The sequence below is a fragment of the Emys orbicularis genome, chromosome 1, assembly GCF_028017835.1.
Source record: "Emys orbicularis isolate rEmyOrb1 chromosome 1, rEmyOrb1.hap1, whole genome shotgun sequence".
Classification (NCBI taxonomy): domain Eukaryota; kingdom Metazoa; phylum Chordata; order Testudines; family Emydidae; genus Emys; species Emys orbicularis.
This window is the reverse complement of record NC_088683.1, coordinates 324428282-324443729: the sequence shown is the minus strand read 5'-3', so window position 1 is coordinate 324443729 and position 15448 is coordinate 324428282. Positions and strand designations below refer to the sequence as shown.

At 43.2% G+C, this 15448-nt stretch overlaps 1 protein-coding gene and 2 non-coding genes across 3 annotated transcripts; all 3 read left to right on the top strand.

The window, feature by feature from the left end:
* The first annotated feature begins 10159 nt into the window (after window positions 1-10159).
* On the top strand, window positions 10160-15028 carry RPL21 (ribosomal protein L21). Its single transcript, XM_065410353.1, has 6 exons — window positions 10160-10222; window positions 11121-11199; window positions 12315-12376; window positions 13386-13498; window positions 14152-14302; window positions 14900-15028. Exons 2-6 carry the CDS (start codon window positions 11133-11135, stop codon window positions 14987-14989), a joined length of 483 nt encoding a protein of 160 aa, XP_065266425.1. The 5' UTR covers window positions 10160-10222; window positions 11121-11132; the 3' UTR covers window positions 14990-15028.
* On the top strand, window positions 13112-13188 carry LOC135873158 (small nucleolar RNA SNORD102). Its single transcript, XR_010561094.1, has one exon. It is a non-coding gene; the product is annotated as a small nucleolar RNA SNORD102 (small nucleolar RNA).
* Window positions 13557-13686, top strand: LOC135873176 (small nucleolar RNA SNORA27). The gene has a single exon (XR_010561111.1). It is a non-coding gene; the product is annotated as a small nucleolar RNA SNORA27 (small nucleolar RNA).
* Window positions 15029-15448: the final 420 nt, after the last annotated feature.

Below are 15448 nucleotides of genomic sequence, written 5' to 3'. Positions count from 1 at the left end.
ATTTTTCCTCTTATATTGAGGGCCTGCCGGTTTGGTGTGAGAGATCACTCACGCAGTGCCAGGCCACAGATTTCAGCTTGCAGGCAGCCATGGTAAGACACAGTCTTTTGGCTTTTTTAACCTTCTTAACATGTGGGAATGGTTTCAAACAGTAGTGCTCTCATTTCCCATACCAAGCACCCGTTGGGTTGGCCATTTAAAATGGGTTTGCAATGTAAAAGGAGGTGCTGCGGTTTCAATGTTAACATGCAGCACAAACACAACTAACTCCCCTCCCCCACACACCCAATTCTCTGGGATGATCACTTCACCCCTCCCCCCCACCGCGTGGCTAACAGCGGGGAATATTTCTGTTCAGCAGAGCAGGAACGGGCACCTCTGAATGTCCCTTCCCCTTAATAAAATTGCCACATTTCAACCAGGTGACCGTGAATGATATCACTCTCCTGAGGATAACAAAGAGCGATAAGGAATGGATGTTGTCTGCATGCCAGCAAACACCGGGACCATACGCTGCCATGCTTTGTTATGCAATGATTCCAGACTACGTGCTACTGGCCTGGCGTGGTAAAGTGTCCTACCATGGCGGACGGGATAAGGCAGCCCTCCCCAGAAACCTTTTGCAAAGGCTTTGGGAGTACATGAAGGAGAGCTTTCTGGAGATGTCCCTGGAGGATTTCCGCTCCATCCCCATACAGGTTAACAGACTTTTCCAGTAGCTGTACTGGCCGCGATTGCCAGGGCAAATTAATCATTAATCATTAAACACGCTTGCTTTTAAACCATGTGTAATATTTACAAAGGTACACTCACCAGAGGTCCCCTGTGTGCCCTCAGGGTCTTCGGTGAGTTCGGGGGTTACTGGTTCCAGGTCCAGGGTAATAAACATATCCTGGCTGTTGGGGAAACCGGTTTCTCCGCTTCCTTGCGGCTGTGAGCTATCTACATTTTCTCCATCCTCCTCTTCCGAACCCTCTTCCCTGTGTGTTTCTCCAGTGAGGGAGTCATAGCACACGGTTGGGGTAGTGGTGGCTGCACCCCCTAGAATGGCATGCAGCTCCGCGTAGAAGCGGCATGTTTGCGGCTCAGCCCCGGACCTTCCGTTTGCTTCTCTGGCTTTGTGGTAGGCTTGCCTTAGCTCCTTAATTTTCACGCGGCACTGCTGTGCGTCCCTGTTATGGCCTCTGTCCTTCATGGCCTTGGAGACCTTTTCTAATATTTTGCCATTTCGTTTACTGCTTCGGAGTTCAGCCAGCACTGATTCATCTCCCCATATGGCGAGCAGATCCCGTACCTCCCGTTCTGTCCATGCTGGAGCTCTTTTGCGATCCTGGGACTCCATCACGGTTACCTGTGCTGATGAGCTCTGCGTGGTCACCTGTGCTCTCCACGCTGAGCAAACAGGAAATGAAATTCAAACGTTCGCGGGGCTTTTCCTGTCTACCTGGCCAGTGCATCTGAGTTGAGAGTGCTGTCCAGAGCGGTCACAATGAAGCACTGTGGGATAGCTCCCGGAGGCCAATAACGTCGAATTCCGTCCACACTACCCCAATTCCGACCCCCTAAGGCCGATTTTATCGCTAATCCCCTCGTCGGAGGTGGAGTAAAGCAACCGGTTTAAAGGGCCCTTTAAGTCGAAAGAAAGGGCTTCGTCGTGTGAACGTGTCCAGGCTTAATTCGATTTAACGCGGCTAAAGTCGACCTAAACTCATAGTGTAGACCAGGCCTGAACCTTTTCTAGTGCCAGTATATCTTTTTTGAGATGAGGAGACCATATCTGTACGCAGTATTCAAGATGTGGGCGTACCATTGATTTATAAAAGGGCAATAATATATTCTCCATCTTATTCTCTATCCCCTTTTTAATGATTCCTAACATCCTGTTTGCTTTTTTGACCACCTCTGCACACTGCGTGGACATCTTCAGAGAACTATCCACGATGACTCCAAGATCTCTTTCCTGATTTGTTGTAGCTAAATTAGCCCCCATCATATTGTATGTACAGTTGGGGTTATTTTTTCCAATGTGCATTACTTTACATTTATCCACATTCAATTTCATTTGCCATTTTGTTGCCCAATCACTTAGTTTTGTGAGATCTTTTTGAAGTTCTTCACTGTCTGCTTTGGCCTTAACTATCTTGAGCAGTTTAGTATCATCTGCAAACTTTGCCACCTCACTTTTTACCCCTTTCTCCAGATCATTTATGAATAAGTTGAATAGGATTGCTCCTAGGACTGATCCTTGGGGAACACCACTAGTTACCCCTCTCCATTCTGAGAATTTACCATTAATTCCTACCCTTTGTTCCCTGTCTTTTAACCAGTTCTCAATCCATGAAAGGACCTTCCCTCTTTATCCCATGACAACTTAATTTATGTAAGAGCCTTTGGTGAGGGACCTTGTCAAAGGCTTTCTGGAAATCTAAGTACAAGGTAAAAGGAAGGGAGTGGGCACCTGACCAAAAGAGCCAATGGGAAGGCTAGAACTTTTTAAAATTGGGAAAAAACTTTCCCTTTGTCGGAAAGCAGGGACAGGGCTGGAACTATGCTGTAAAAGCTTGTGCCAGGTATGAAAATCATTAGATCATACCTAGAAACCACTCATTTGAAACCCCAGATATGTAAATAGATCAGGAAATGTCTATGAAGACGCAATTAGGTTTATCTCTTTTATTTCTTTAAAAAAAGGGAAGAAGGAGGATCCGGGGAACTACAGGCCAGTCAGCCTCACCTCAGTCCCTGGAAAATCATGGAGCAGGTCCTCAAGGAATCAATTATGAAACACTTAGAGGAGAGGAAAGTGATCAGGAACAGTCAGCATGGATTCACCAAGGGGAAGTCATGCCTGACTAACCTAATTGCCTTCTATGATGAGATAACTGGCTCTGTGGATGAGGGGAAAGCAGTGGATGTGTTATTCCTTGACTTTAGCAAAGCTTTTGATACGGTCTTCCACAGTATTCTTGTTGCCAAGTTAAAGAAGTATGGGCTGGATGAATGGACTGTAAGGTGGATAGAAAGCTGGCTAGATCGTCGGGCTCAATGGGTAGTGATCAATGGCTCCACGTCTAGTTGGCAGCCAGTTTCAAGCGGAGTGCCCCAAGGGTCGGTCCTGGGGCCGGTTTTGTTTTTTGTTTAATATCTTTATTAATGATCTGGAGGATGGTGTGGACTGCACTCTCAGCAAGTTTGCCGATGACACTAAACTAGGAGGCGTGGTAGATACACTAGAGGGTAGGGATCGGATACAGAGGGACCTAGACAAATTAGAGGATTGGGCCAAAAGAACCTGATGAGGTTCAACAAGGACAGGTGCAGAGTCCTGCACCTAGGACGGAAGAATCCCATGCACAGCTACAGACTAGGGACCGAATGGCTAGGTAGCAGTTCTGCAGAAAAGGACCTAGGGGTCACAGTGGACGAGAAGCTGGATATGAGTCAACAGTGTGCTCTTGTTGCCAAGAAGGCTAACGGCATTTTGGGCTGTATAAGTAGGGGCATTGCCAGCAGATCGAGGGACGTGATCGTTCCCCTTTATTCGACATTGGTGAGGCCTCATCTGGAGTACTGTGTCCAGTTTTGGGCCCCACACTACAAGAAGGATGTGGAAAAATTGGAAAGAGTCCAGCGGAGGGCAACAAAAATGATTAGGGGTCTGGAGCGCATGACTTATGAGGAGAGGCTGAGGGAACTGGGATTGTTTAGTCTCCAGAAGAGAAGAATGAGGGGGGATTTGATAGCAGCCTTCAACTACCTGAAGGGGGATTCCAAAGAGGATGGAACTCGGCTGTTCTCAATGGTGGCAGATGACGGAACAAGGAGCAATGGTCTCAAGTTGCAGTGGGGGAGGTCTAGGTTGGATATTAGGAAACACTATTTCACTAGGAGGGTGGTGAAGCACTGGAATGCGTTACCTAGGGAGGTGGTGTAGTCTCCTTCCTTGGAGGTTTTTAAGGCCCGGCTTGACAAAGCCCTGGCTGGGATGATTTAGTTGGGAATTGGTCCTGCTTTGAGCAGGGGGTTGAACTAGATGACCTCCTGAGGTCCCTTCCAACCCTGATATTCTATGATTCTATGATTTCTTTATGGCTTGTGGACTCCTCTATGCTAACCCCAGGTGCTTTTGTTTTGCTTGTGACCTTTAAGCTGGACCTCAAGAGAACTGTCTTGATGCTTAATTTTTGTAATTGTTTTTTTTTAAATCTAGCCAAAAGCCTAAGTTCCAAATGTATTTCCTTTCTTTGTTTTTAATAAAATTTACTTTTTTTTTTTTTTAAGAACAGGATTGGATTTTTGTGTCCTAAGAGGTTTGTGCACATGTTGTTTAATTAGCTGGTGGCAACAGCTGATTTCCTTTGTTTTCTTTCTCAGCTCTTCCCCGGGGCGGGCGGGCGTGCGTGTGTGTAAGGGCCTGAGGGTACCCCACAGGAAGGAATTCCCAAGAGGTTTCTTGCACTTGGGTGGTGGCAGCATCTATCCATCCAAGGTCAGAGAAAAGCTGTAACCTTGGGAGTTTAATGCAAGCCTGGAGTGGCCAGTATTAATTTTTAGAATCTTTGCGGGCCCCCACCTTCTGCACTCAAAGTGCCAGAGTGGAGAATCAGCTTTGACAGACTGGGACTTTTCAGCTTGCAAAAGAGATGGCTAAGGGGGGATATGATAGAGGTCTATAAAATCATGACTGGTGTGGAGAAAGTAAATAAGAAAGTGTTAATTACTCCTTCTCATAACACAAGAACTAGGGGTCACCAAATGAAATTAATAGGCATCTGGTTGAAAACAAACAAAAAGAAATATTTCTTCATGCAATACAGTCAACCTGTGGAAGTCTTAGCCAGAGGATGTTGTGAAGGCTAAGACTACAACAGAGTTCAAAAAAGAACTAGATAAATTCATGGAGGATAGGTCCATCAATGGCTATTAGCCAAGATGGGCAGGGATGGTATCCATCCCTAGCCTCTGTTTGCCAGAAGTTGGGATGGATCACTTGATGATTACCTGTTCTGTTCATTCCTTCTGAAGCAACTGGCATTGTCCACTGTCGGAAGACAGGATACTGGGCTAGACGGACCTTTGGTCTGACCCAGTGTGGCCGTTCTTATGTTCTTGTTGATGTTTGTTATAAGGCAACCATCTCAGTAATATTCAGGTGACTTCTAGTCCCAATGGATCACATATCTCATCAGGATCATCCACTGAGCCATCTGGGGAGGTCTCATACTCCTATTTTATAACTTCTCCCTACCTGAGCTCTAATTGGCTCAGTTCTCAAATTATGAATATTTTTGGTTCCACCCACCATGGAAACTTACTCTCCTAGCTCAGAGAAAAACATTGATCTGCACAGTATCTACCAGTCCTTGCTTCCAGGCACTTAAAGTAAATGACCTTGCTCTGTCTCCTTGCGTGTGTACACAGACAGAGATTAAAATAAACAGAAATCCATTAATTCCTCAACTGCTCTCTCTGTCTCCAAACAAATAAATTACTGCAGTGCAAAAGACATGTGGGTGACATGAGCAGAAGTCTTGTACTCTTAGTTCTTTTGTTTTTCTGAGGATAGCAGGGAAAGTTATGTAAAAATGGAGAAGGAGTGGCCATGTCTAAATAATTTGGATCAATTGGTTAGTAAACTTATTTTTGCACCTTTCTTATAGGCTGCCTACCATGTTTTACTATGCTAGTAAATGATCACAAATTTATGACAATAATCTAAATTGTTTGGGTGGATTACTTAGGAATGTGAAAATGTTTGTGATCAAAATATAATTGGTATTTTATTTTGTTGCGAGAGTATTTATCAATTACATTTTTACTGTTACTGCTGGACTTCTGAGATTATTTTTTATTGCTAAATATTATCAAAAATCCTAGGTGAAGATTTCCTGTTTAAAAGTAAAATTTTATTAGGCATTTATGAACTTGTACATTTAAAAAGTGATTTTGTTTACAATCTGTTTGGTATGGCACTAGAGACAAGGGTTTAGATTTAGATAATCCTTATGATTATTTTTCCTATAAAATTAGGTTTAGAATAATTGTCATTTAAATAGTGGTAAAAACAGCAGCATCAGGAGGAATATTTCATTAACAATCTCTTTTTTTTTTTTAAAGCAGTGCACGAGTAACGAGTAAAGCAGTGAGTTAGAGAGTGACTTTTTTAACCATTTTGTTTCAGAGTCCAGCTTAGACATAAGGAGTTTTGAACATCCATCATCTGCAATGTCTACAACTTCAGAGTCATCTGCTGGTACCACCGGCAGTGCTGCAACTAACATACATTATAAAGTAAATTACCTGTATCAAAAAACAAAAACTAACAGACTTTCTTCTTTATCCAGTAAAACCATGAGTTTGTAATCATGACCAGCAAATTCCTGCAAGATTCTAAAGATCAAAAGATTGCTTAGATCATTTATGCAACAAATTTCCCATTTCATCTTGTTCAGAACAAACATTTCATTGACACAGGCTACACTCCACCCAGCAGAGTGGACATTGCTGGAAGGTTGGTAGATACCATATAGGAGAAGGAAATTGAACAGTGTGCAAAAAAAAAAAAAAAAAAACCCCAACCTCATTGACAAGAAATCCATTAATCTGTGTCTTGATAGCTAGTGCAATGTACACAATGATCCAGTAATGTGTGCTCCTGTGACAACAGAAGATGGGGTTGTTTATCTTACAGAAACAATTGATACATCAGAAAATGCCCATACAACAGAATACTTAAAAGAAGTAGCAGTAAAAGCTATAACAAAACATGAACAAAAATTCAAGTGTCAAGTGCATAGCTTTGTCACAGGCAAAGCTGCAAATGTAGTAAAGATGAGAAGAAATCTAGGAGATAAGGAAGGGAACCTGAAACTTACAACATATGGGTAAAGTGCTCATTTGATGAATGTTTTAACCAAAGACTTAAGTGCTACCCCAGGAATAAAGCAAAATGATGAAATTGAAAAATGCTGCCATAACAATCACTTTGCTTCAGCTTCACTGAAGAGAGCAGGAGGATCCAAACTAATTCTCCCTCAAGATGAACGATGGAATTCAGCAGTTGACTGTTTTGAAATATTTACTTAGAACTGGCCTGTTCTGATGACAATTTGTGAAGAAAATCATGACAAAATACAGGCAGTCCTCGGACTTACGACACAATTGGTTCCTGAAAACTGCGCTGTAAGTCGAAACGTCGTAACTCAGAACGGCAATCCACTTCATTGTGGGACCGAGCGTTGTAAAGTCGAAACCAATTGTCTTAAGTCGAAACAGGGTGTCAATTCAAAAACGTCGTAAGTGCCATTTGGCATAATTTGAACGTTGTAAAGTCGAGGACTGTCTGTAGATGGAACTATCATAGCCAAAGCAGAAGTGTCAACTTTCTGGTTTCCCTGGGGTTGCTCAACCCCTGGTACACTCCAGGCCCTGCCCCCTCTCCACCCCTTTCTCCAAGGCCCCACCCTGCCTCTTCCCACCCCTGCTCCGCCCCCTCCCCTGAGCACCCTGCCCTCTCTCTGCCTCTTCCTCCACCTTTCCCCCAGTGCCTCCTGCACATCACTGAACAGCTGATCACCGGCAGGTAGGAGGCGCTGGGGGGCGGAGGAGGAGGAGCTGATCAGCAGTGCTGCCAGTATGTACCGAGCACCCACTATTTTTTTCCCCATGGGTGCTCAAGCCACGGAGCACCCACGGAGTCAGCGCCTATGAGCCAAAGTATTCAACATTGGACTAAAGAGAAACATAGAAGATAAGCTAAATATAATGAAACCTCTTTTTATAGCCTTTGACAAACTTTGGGAGATTCAACAATACAGTAGCAAGCTGTTTAAATTTGGAAAGAACTTCGAGACATTGAAGAAAGAATGCTTTCTGCCTACAGAGTTAAACTGCAGTAAAGAAGCATATGGATCAAGCACTTACTCCACCTTATTCTCAACCTAAAGTTCCAGAATAGATGCCTAACTGCTGAAGATGCTGCTGCTATGACTTGGATGTCTAATAATCACCCATCCATCATGCCAACCGTAATAAATTTCAGGGCTGGAGGTGAACCATTCAAAGAATATGTTTGCTGATAATGTTTTAAAGAAATTCACACCACTGAACTGGTGGAAATCACTAGCTAAGCACCTGGGGACCAGAGCTGGTTAAAGTGCCAAACCAGCTTTTGAAAGCAGTAGCCTCTTCCACAGGCACAGAAAGAATATTTTCTTTATTTTGACTAATTAATTCAAAGCTGAGAAATTGACTGAGAGTTGTAAAAAGCAGATAGACTTGTCTTACTCTTCCAGTCTATGATAAAAAACACAGAAGGAGGGGATGAAATCTACTAGTTTTTAAAATTTGAAGGACAGCGTAATAATTTAGCAGACTGTCTCATTTGCAAGAGACTTGGGCCAGGATCTACATTCACAAGTTAAATCAACCCAGCTATGTTGCTCAGAGGTTGAAAAATCCACATCCCTGAGCAACATAGTTAAGCCAATCTCACTCCTGGTGCAGATAGCATTAGATTGACAGAATTCTTCTGTTGATCTACCTATGACCTCTTGGAGAGGTAGATTAGCTACTGATGGGAGAATCCCACCCCATTGTTGTAGTGAATCTACACTGAAGCAAGAAGCACTACAGTGGCTTAGACAAGCCCATAGGCAAGCGCAGCCTTAAACTCTAGCCACTTTCACTTTGGCATATTTGAAAATTCTCAGGCTAATCTGAAATAATCCTTTTAATTCTGACTACAGTTAATCCATCTATTTAATAAATCTTTTAGCTGTAAATATGAAACATGTCTTGATAAGAGAAGTTTATGTACACAAAACATTTAAGGTTGCTTTGTTTAAAAAACATGAGTTTTACATACTGTTATGAATATTTAATTAAATTCAAAGTTACCATCCTCATGCAGCTTGACAACTCATGAGCAAAATGTTCATTATTTAGTAAATAAGCAATCTCATTTACCATTCTCTAAGATACTAAAAATATACAATAATAATCTACAAATATTAAGAATCAGAGGGGTAGCCGTGTTAGTCTGGATCTGTAAAAAGCAACAAAGAGTCCTGTGGCACCTTATAGACTAACAGACGTATTGGAGTATAAGCTTTCGTGGGTGAATACACATGCGTCTGACGAAGTGGGTATTCGCCCACGAAAGCTTATGCTCCAATACGTCTGTTAGTCTATAACAGGGGTAGGCAACCTATGGGACGCGAGCTGATTTTCAGTGGCACTCACACTGCCCAGGTCCTGGCCACCGGTTCGGGGGGCTCTGCATTTTAATTTAATTTTAAATGAAGCATCTTAAACATTTTGAAACCTTAGTTACTTTACATACAACAATAGTTTAGTTATATATTATAGACGTATAGAAAGAGACCTTCTAAAAAGGTTAAAATATATTACTGGCACGCGAAACCATAAGTTAGAGTGAATAAATGAAGACTCAGCACACCACTTCTGAAAGGTTGCCGACCCCTGGTCTATAAGGTGCCACAGGACTCCTTGTTGCTTTTTACAAATATTAAGCTATGCATTTATTTAAGTAATTGTATATAGTGAACCCTTCTAGCTAGAAAAAAGACATACCAAATCTCATGTAAAGGCTCGATTTAGTTGTAAATCAATACATTTTAATGGTTATATCAACTAATGAGATTACACTTTAAAGATGTGAAATATAAATTGAAAAGTTGATTAAAATTGATTATTTAAATCGAGGCTTTTCCACTTGGTGACATGACTCACGGGCTTCACTGGAGCCACCCTGACAAGGTTTATAGCGCGCAGAGCCTGTCCTGACTTTTAACATAGACTAATAACGAACAGTCCACACAGGGCGACACGAGCACGTTGTTTTCTCCCACGGGCGCTAGAGCGCCAGGCGTCTACCAGCAACAGAACAAGCTCTCCCCAGATGATGGACTAGGACCCCCTCCGCCATGTCACGTGGCCCCCCAAAGCCCACTTCCCGGGCTGTCCACACAGTTGCCTGTTTTCAATCGATGGCGAGGTCCACAGTCGGGCGCTGTATGGCAAGTGTGTCACACAGGGAACGACTCGGTGAAACGCTAGCTGCTGTTGTTTTCCGGCCCCCACCCCGCCGCCCTCGATTGCTTTATAGTCAGGCAATTCGCGGGCAGCCCCTGAGGTCCCCCGTTAAGAGAGCCCGGGAAGCCCCGCCTCCTTCCTTTCGGCCTGAGCCGCCATTTTGTAGGTATGTATGAGAGGTAGTGCTCTTGTCACGCTGCTATAACGCCGGCTAGGGAACTCCGCGGCTGCGGTACCGCTGGGTGGTGGGGAGGGCAGCGGATGGAGGCCTGGTGGGGCCGGGCCGCGTCTGGGAGGCGGCGGCAGCAGCAGCGCGGGGAGGGGGCTGCATGTGCCGGAGAGGCCGCTACATGTGCTCGCACGAGCCGGGACAGAAAAGGGAGACGGCTGCACGGGCCCGGGGTGGGGGGGAGTTGGCACGAGAAAGGGGAGGCCGCTGCACAGGCCTGGCAGGGGACACGGGGGAGCTGCCTGTGGCGGTGGGCTGGGGCTAGGGAGCGAGCATTGCCTCCTGCGGCGGCTGTTCAGGCGCCCCGTTCTCGGAGGGGGGGCGGGGTAGGTCTGCAGCCTGCGTCCTAGTAGGTCTGCCCCGGGCTTGTCTGCTAAGGGGCTACGTACCTGTACAGTCACTTCATCCAACTGTTAACGTGACGCCAAGGCAAGCCGTCTGTCTGCACTGTGTGACGTCTCTAAATGATCTGCTAGCGACCATACCTACCCTTCTGCCATCTTTGTGCTTAGTTTAAAATATTTTTTCTGGCCTAGTTCATCTAGGCAAAGCTGTCACATTTTTTCCCTACTGACTTTTATGAAGCTCTTATTGGAAGTATTAAGCAACAAGCAGGATTTTGTCAGGGGTTTCTACAGTAATTTGTTAGTCTCTAAGGTGCCACAAGTACTCCTGTTATTTTTGCGGATACAGACTAACACGGCTGCTACTCTGAAACCTACAGTAATTTGGAGTATGCTGTGAAACTAACACTAGCTCCACACATGCTGCAAGACCTGACTAGCACTGGGGGCGAATACACATGGATAATCTGAGTTGTCTCTTTTCTTAATAGCCATTTGCCAAAATGACAAACACAAAGGGGAAAAGGAGAGGGACACGTTATATGTTCTCGAGGCCATTTCGCAAACATGGTAAGTACAGCTTGTGTTAGGGATACCTGCATTCATAGCACTGATGAGTTTAGCCATTCCTAATTAGACATTTAAGTATTGTTAACCATTTCTCATCAGCATTGTACACCTCTACCCCGCTATAACGCGACCCAATATAACATGGGTTCGCGTATAGTGCGGTAGCAGTAGGGCTCCGGTGGTGCTTTAAAGGGTCCGGGGTTCTGGCTACTGCGGGGGGGCTCCGGCTGCTGCGGGGAGCCCCGGGCCCTTTAAATCACCGCTGGAGCCCTGCTGCTGCTACCCTGGGGCTGCGGCAGCAGGGCTCGCTGGTGATTTAAAGGGTCCTGGCTCCTCGCAGCGGCCGGAGCCCTGCTGCCGCTACCCCGGGGCTGCAGCAGTGGGGCTCGCCAGCGCTTTAAAGGGTCCGGGGCTCCAGCTGCTGCAGGGAGCCCCGGGCCCTTTAAATCACTGCCGGAGCCCTGCCGCAGCCCTGCCGCCCCTACCCCGATATAACGGGGTTTCAGCTATAACGTGGTAGGGATTTTTGGCTCCCCATGACCGCGTTATAGCGGGGTAGAGGTGTATTAAGAACAACGTATTTAAGGAGACAACTAAAAATGCAGAACAAAATGCTGTCATATAGAGTAAACGTTTTTTTTCTCCATGTGGTACCTGTCTTTATCTTGTACTTCCTCAGATTTTGATTACCTAATCTTTTGACTGCTTGAAAATAGGATACAGTATGAATACAGTACTTGTCATTTTTAGTAAAGATCGGATAAGAACTGCTTTGAAGGGGGAAGTGAGAAATAGTTATATGTATTGGGAGCACTGGCTTAAAACTACAGCATTAATGAACAAGTTCAAACTGCTCTTACCAAAAGGCAGTGGCAACAGCAATTACACAGCTGACAATGAAAAAAAAATAATCTTACGATCGTCTTGTAACTTCTACACTGATCAGGTTAAAACTGAACTTGAATAAGCCATAGTGTCTTAAATTGCACTTTTTTAAATGTGAAAAGATGGATGGCTTCTCCATTTCTAGTCACTTAAGCTTTTTCAGATGAGTTTGAGAAATATCACTTAGTAAAAATGATTCGCTTATGAACTCACTTTATTTCCTCCCCCAGGAGTTGTCCCTCTGGCCACCTATATGCGAATCTACAAGAAGGGGGATATTGTGGACATCAAGGTATCTTCTAATAGTATAGCATAATTTAAAGATGAAATAAGGTGGTCTAAAACAAATTCAGTGCCAAAACAATGTAGTATACATTTTAAAAACATGGCTGAAACTGTAAATACTAATTAAGGGATGGTTTTGGTTGCTGTAACAGCTGTCTCTTCCATCCTGTGTGTTCACTGGGAATTGATGTCTGGAAGCTGGACATCTTGAGGAGATTTTACTCTATGTACAGTGCCTGATGCAATGGACCCAGGTTCATGATTGGGCATCCCCTGGATGTTGTTACACAAATAGCAGTAATAACTCAGTCTGCAACTCTCTATTGGCCTAACAGAGCCAACATTTTACTTCTAGGGTATTGTGCAAAGGGGGTCTGTCTTAGCTCCTACCTAAAATCCTAGATGCAGGTAGAGTTGCTTGGGGTGTCTATATTTTAAAAATATGCACAGAGATGGAAGCAGTGAACACATTTTAAAATATGGGAAATAAACTAAGGGATGTACTTGATTGCATATATAATAGGTGCAGTGAGACAATTTCAATTGCAGTGAGTACCATAACGTATTTTCTGAACTTGTGCTCCAGAATCAACTGTAGTGTTGCTTTATATTAGCTTTTGCACTGGATATTGATTTATTCATAGAAGAAGTCTACTTTTATCTTCCAATATGCAAACTTTTGAGAAGATTTGCCTGTTTGAGAAAGCGAAGGATGCAAAGTCTAAGCTTCTTGACATTCTGGAGCTTGATGATGACTGTCTCATGTGATTGCTTTGGTAATAGCAAAATGAGCAAATCATTTCACCGGCACTGAAAGCAAGCCAGGATTGTCAGAGAAGTTTAATAGATTTCAGATATCTTGTGACCATTTGAGTAGCTCAAAGCAAACCTGTAAACATTTTCCAAGATATCCATAAAATTAAGAATGTCAAATTTATTCTCGATTCTCCACATTAAAGCTGAGTAGAATAGTTTCACTTTATTTTAATGGTCTTACTCTACTATGTTTTTAACAGGGCATGGGTACTGTTCAACAAGGTATGCCCCACAAGTGTTACCATGGCAAGACTGGAAGGGTATTTAACATTACTCAGCATGCTGTTGGCATTATCGTAAACAAACAGGTTAAGTAAGTATCTTAACTTTCCTCTGTGTGTGAAATTTGATTTTTGAAAATAACTAGTGACACCCCCTCTTTCACTTTGCCAAGTAGACATTTCTTGTCTTCCTTGGTCATTCAGTTGGGGTAAAATAAGTCCTTTTAAAACCCAAGCAAACAATGATTGTTTGGCTTGGATCCTGTCAGGGGAAACACTGGACTCTGAGTGGCACTCTAAACAAGATTATGAAGAGTTCAGCTGGCTAGCATATTTATACTAAATATTTTTTTAAAGGTCATTATGTTGTCTTAACTTTACTCAGCTGTGCATAATATAGTGTAGTCCCTACAACAAGGTACATAGCCTATTTATCCCTGGACCTACTGACTGGATTGAACTACAATAGTGGTAGATGATACAACTATTTGTCCCTGTATTACAGAGGAGAGAATCATTTGTCTTCAAGAGTATTAGTCCTGAGATGATATAACACTTAACCATGTGCTAACGCACCTTGTTGTAGAAACTGATAAAAATCTGACTACAGTTCTGTGTGTTTTGAGCAACAGCCCTTAAGAAAAATGCTACAGAGTCATGCTTCTGCAACTTTAAAATGAGCTTCAATATTTGTCTTACACATTTTTATAAGTACAATAGATTCAAAACAGGCTTCTTCCCTCAGGGGCAAGATTCTTGCCAAGAGAATTAATGTGCGTATTGAGCATATTAAGCATTCTAAGAGCAGAGACAGCTTCCTGCAGCGTGTGACAGAAAATGAAAAGAAGAAAAAGGAAGCAAAGGAAAAAGGCACTTGGTTTGAACTGAAACGCCAGGTATTGTTTTTTATTAACTGAACTAATGATACACCCATGACACTTAAGACTCAAACTGCTTGACCATGTAAATGAATGTTTGTTCCTCAGACACTAATGGAGGGGGCCAATCAACTAATGGTTTCTGTGTTGATACTAGACCAGGCCTAAGTGGGAGAAATATTGAGTAGATAAACACTGAATATTTGTTTAAGGTAGGTCTGTACTGGAAAAAATTAGGTTAACCCAGCTGCATTGCTCTGAGGTATGAAAAATCCATAACCCCCTGAGTGGTGATGTTAAGGTGACCTAATGCCCAGTGTAGACACCAGTAGGTTGACAGAAGAATTCTTCTGTTGACTTGGCTACTCCCTCTCTACAATGGGGAGCCCCTCCCAGAACTACTCAGTAGCACTGAGACTAATTTTGTTAAAGCAGTCAGATTGGAAATACATTTAGCTTAATAGAATCCTCTGAAAAGACATACTTCACATTACACATGATAGAATTGGTTTACACATTGCTAATGTAACTGCAAAATAAATGTTTTAAAAAATGTAAGTCAGGTTTACTTTGAGTGTTTGTCACATTAATGATTATTGCTATTTTTGCTTACAGCCTGCTCCACCCAGAGAAGCACACTTTGTGAGAACCAATGGCAAAGAGCCAGAGCTGCTGGAGCCAATCCCCTATGAATTCATGGCATAGTGTAACTTAAAAAAATAAAGGAGTCTCTTTAGGACAAAATGTGAGTGATGGTTGATTGCTTTCAAGGCTGCTTTCTGAACATATGCTTTAGAAAATTAATCTTCTATAATGCACAGTGTAATTTAATCAGTTTTGGGTAACAAAGGAAAAATTCTGTACATCACATGTACTATTAAACACTTGTACCTTAACCACTATGCTTTGCTTATGCCAATGATTAAGGTTAAGATTTTGTCATGGGTATTTTTAATAAGTCAGGTTGCAAGCAACACACAAATTCCTGGAAGCCCATGACATGTCCCTGACTTTTACTAAAAATACAGAAGGGGTGGGGGGGAATAAAAATCAGGGGCCCTGCCAGGGCCCCAGCCAAAAGTCAGAGGTCTGTTAAAGTCTGAATTGGTGACCACTGTATCCTTACCAATGATTATTCTCCTTTGATTGCATTCTCATATTGCC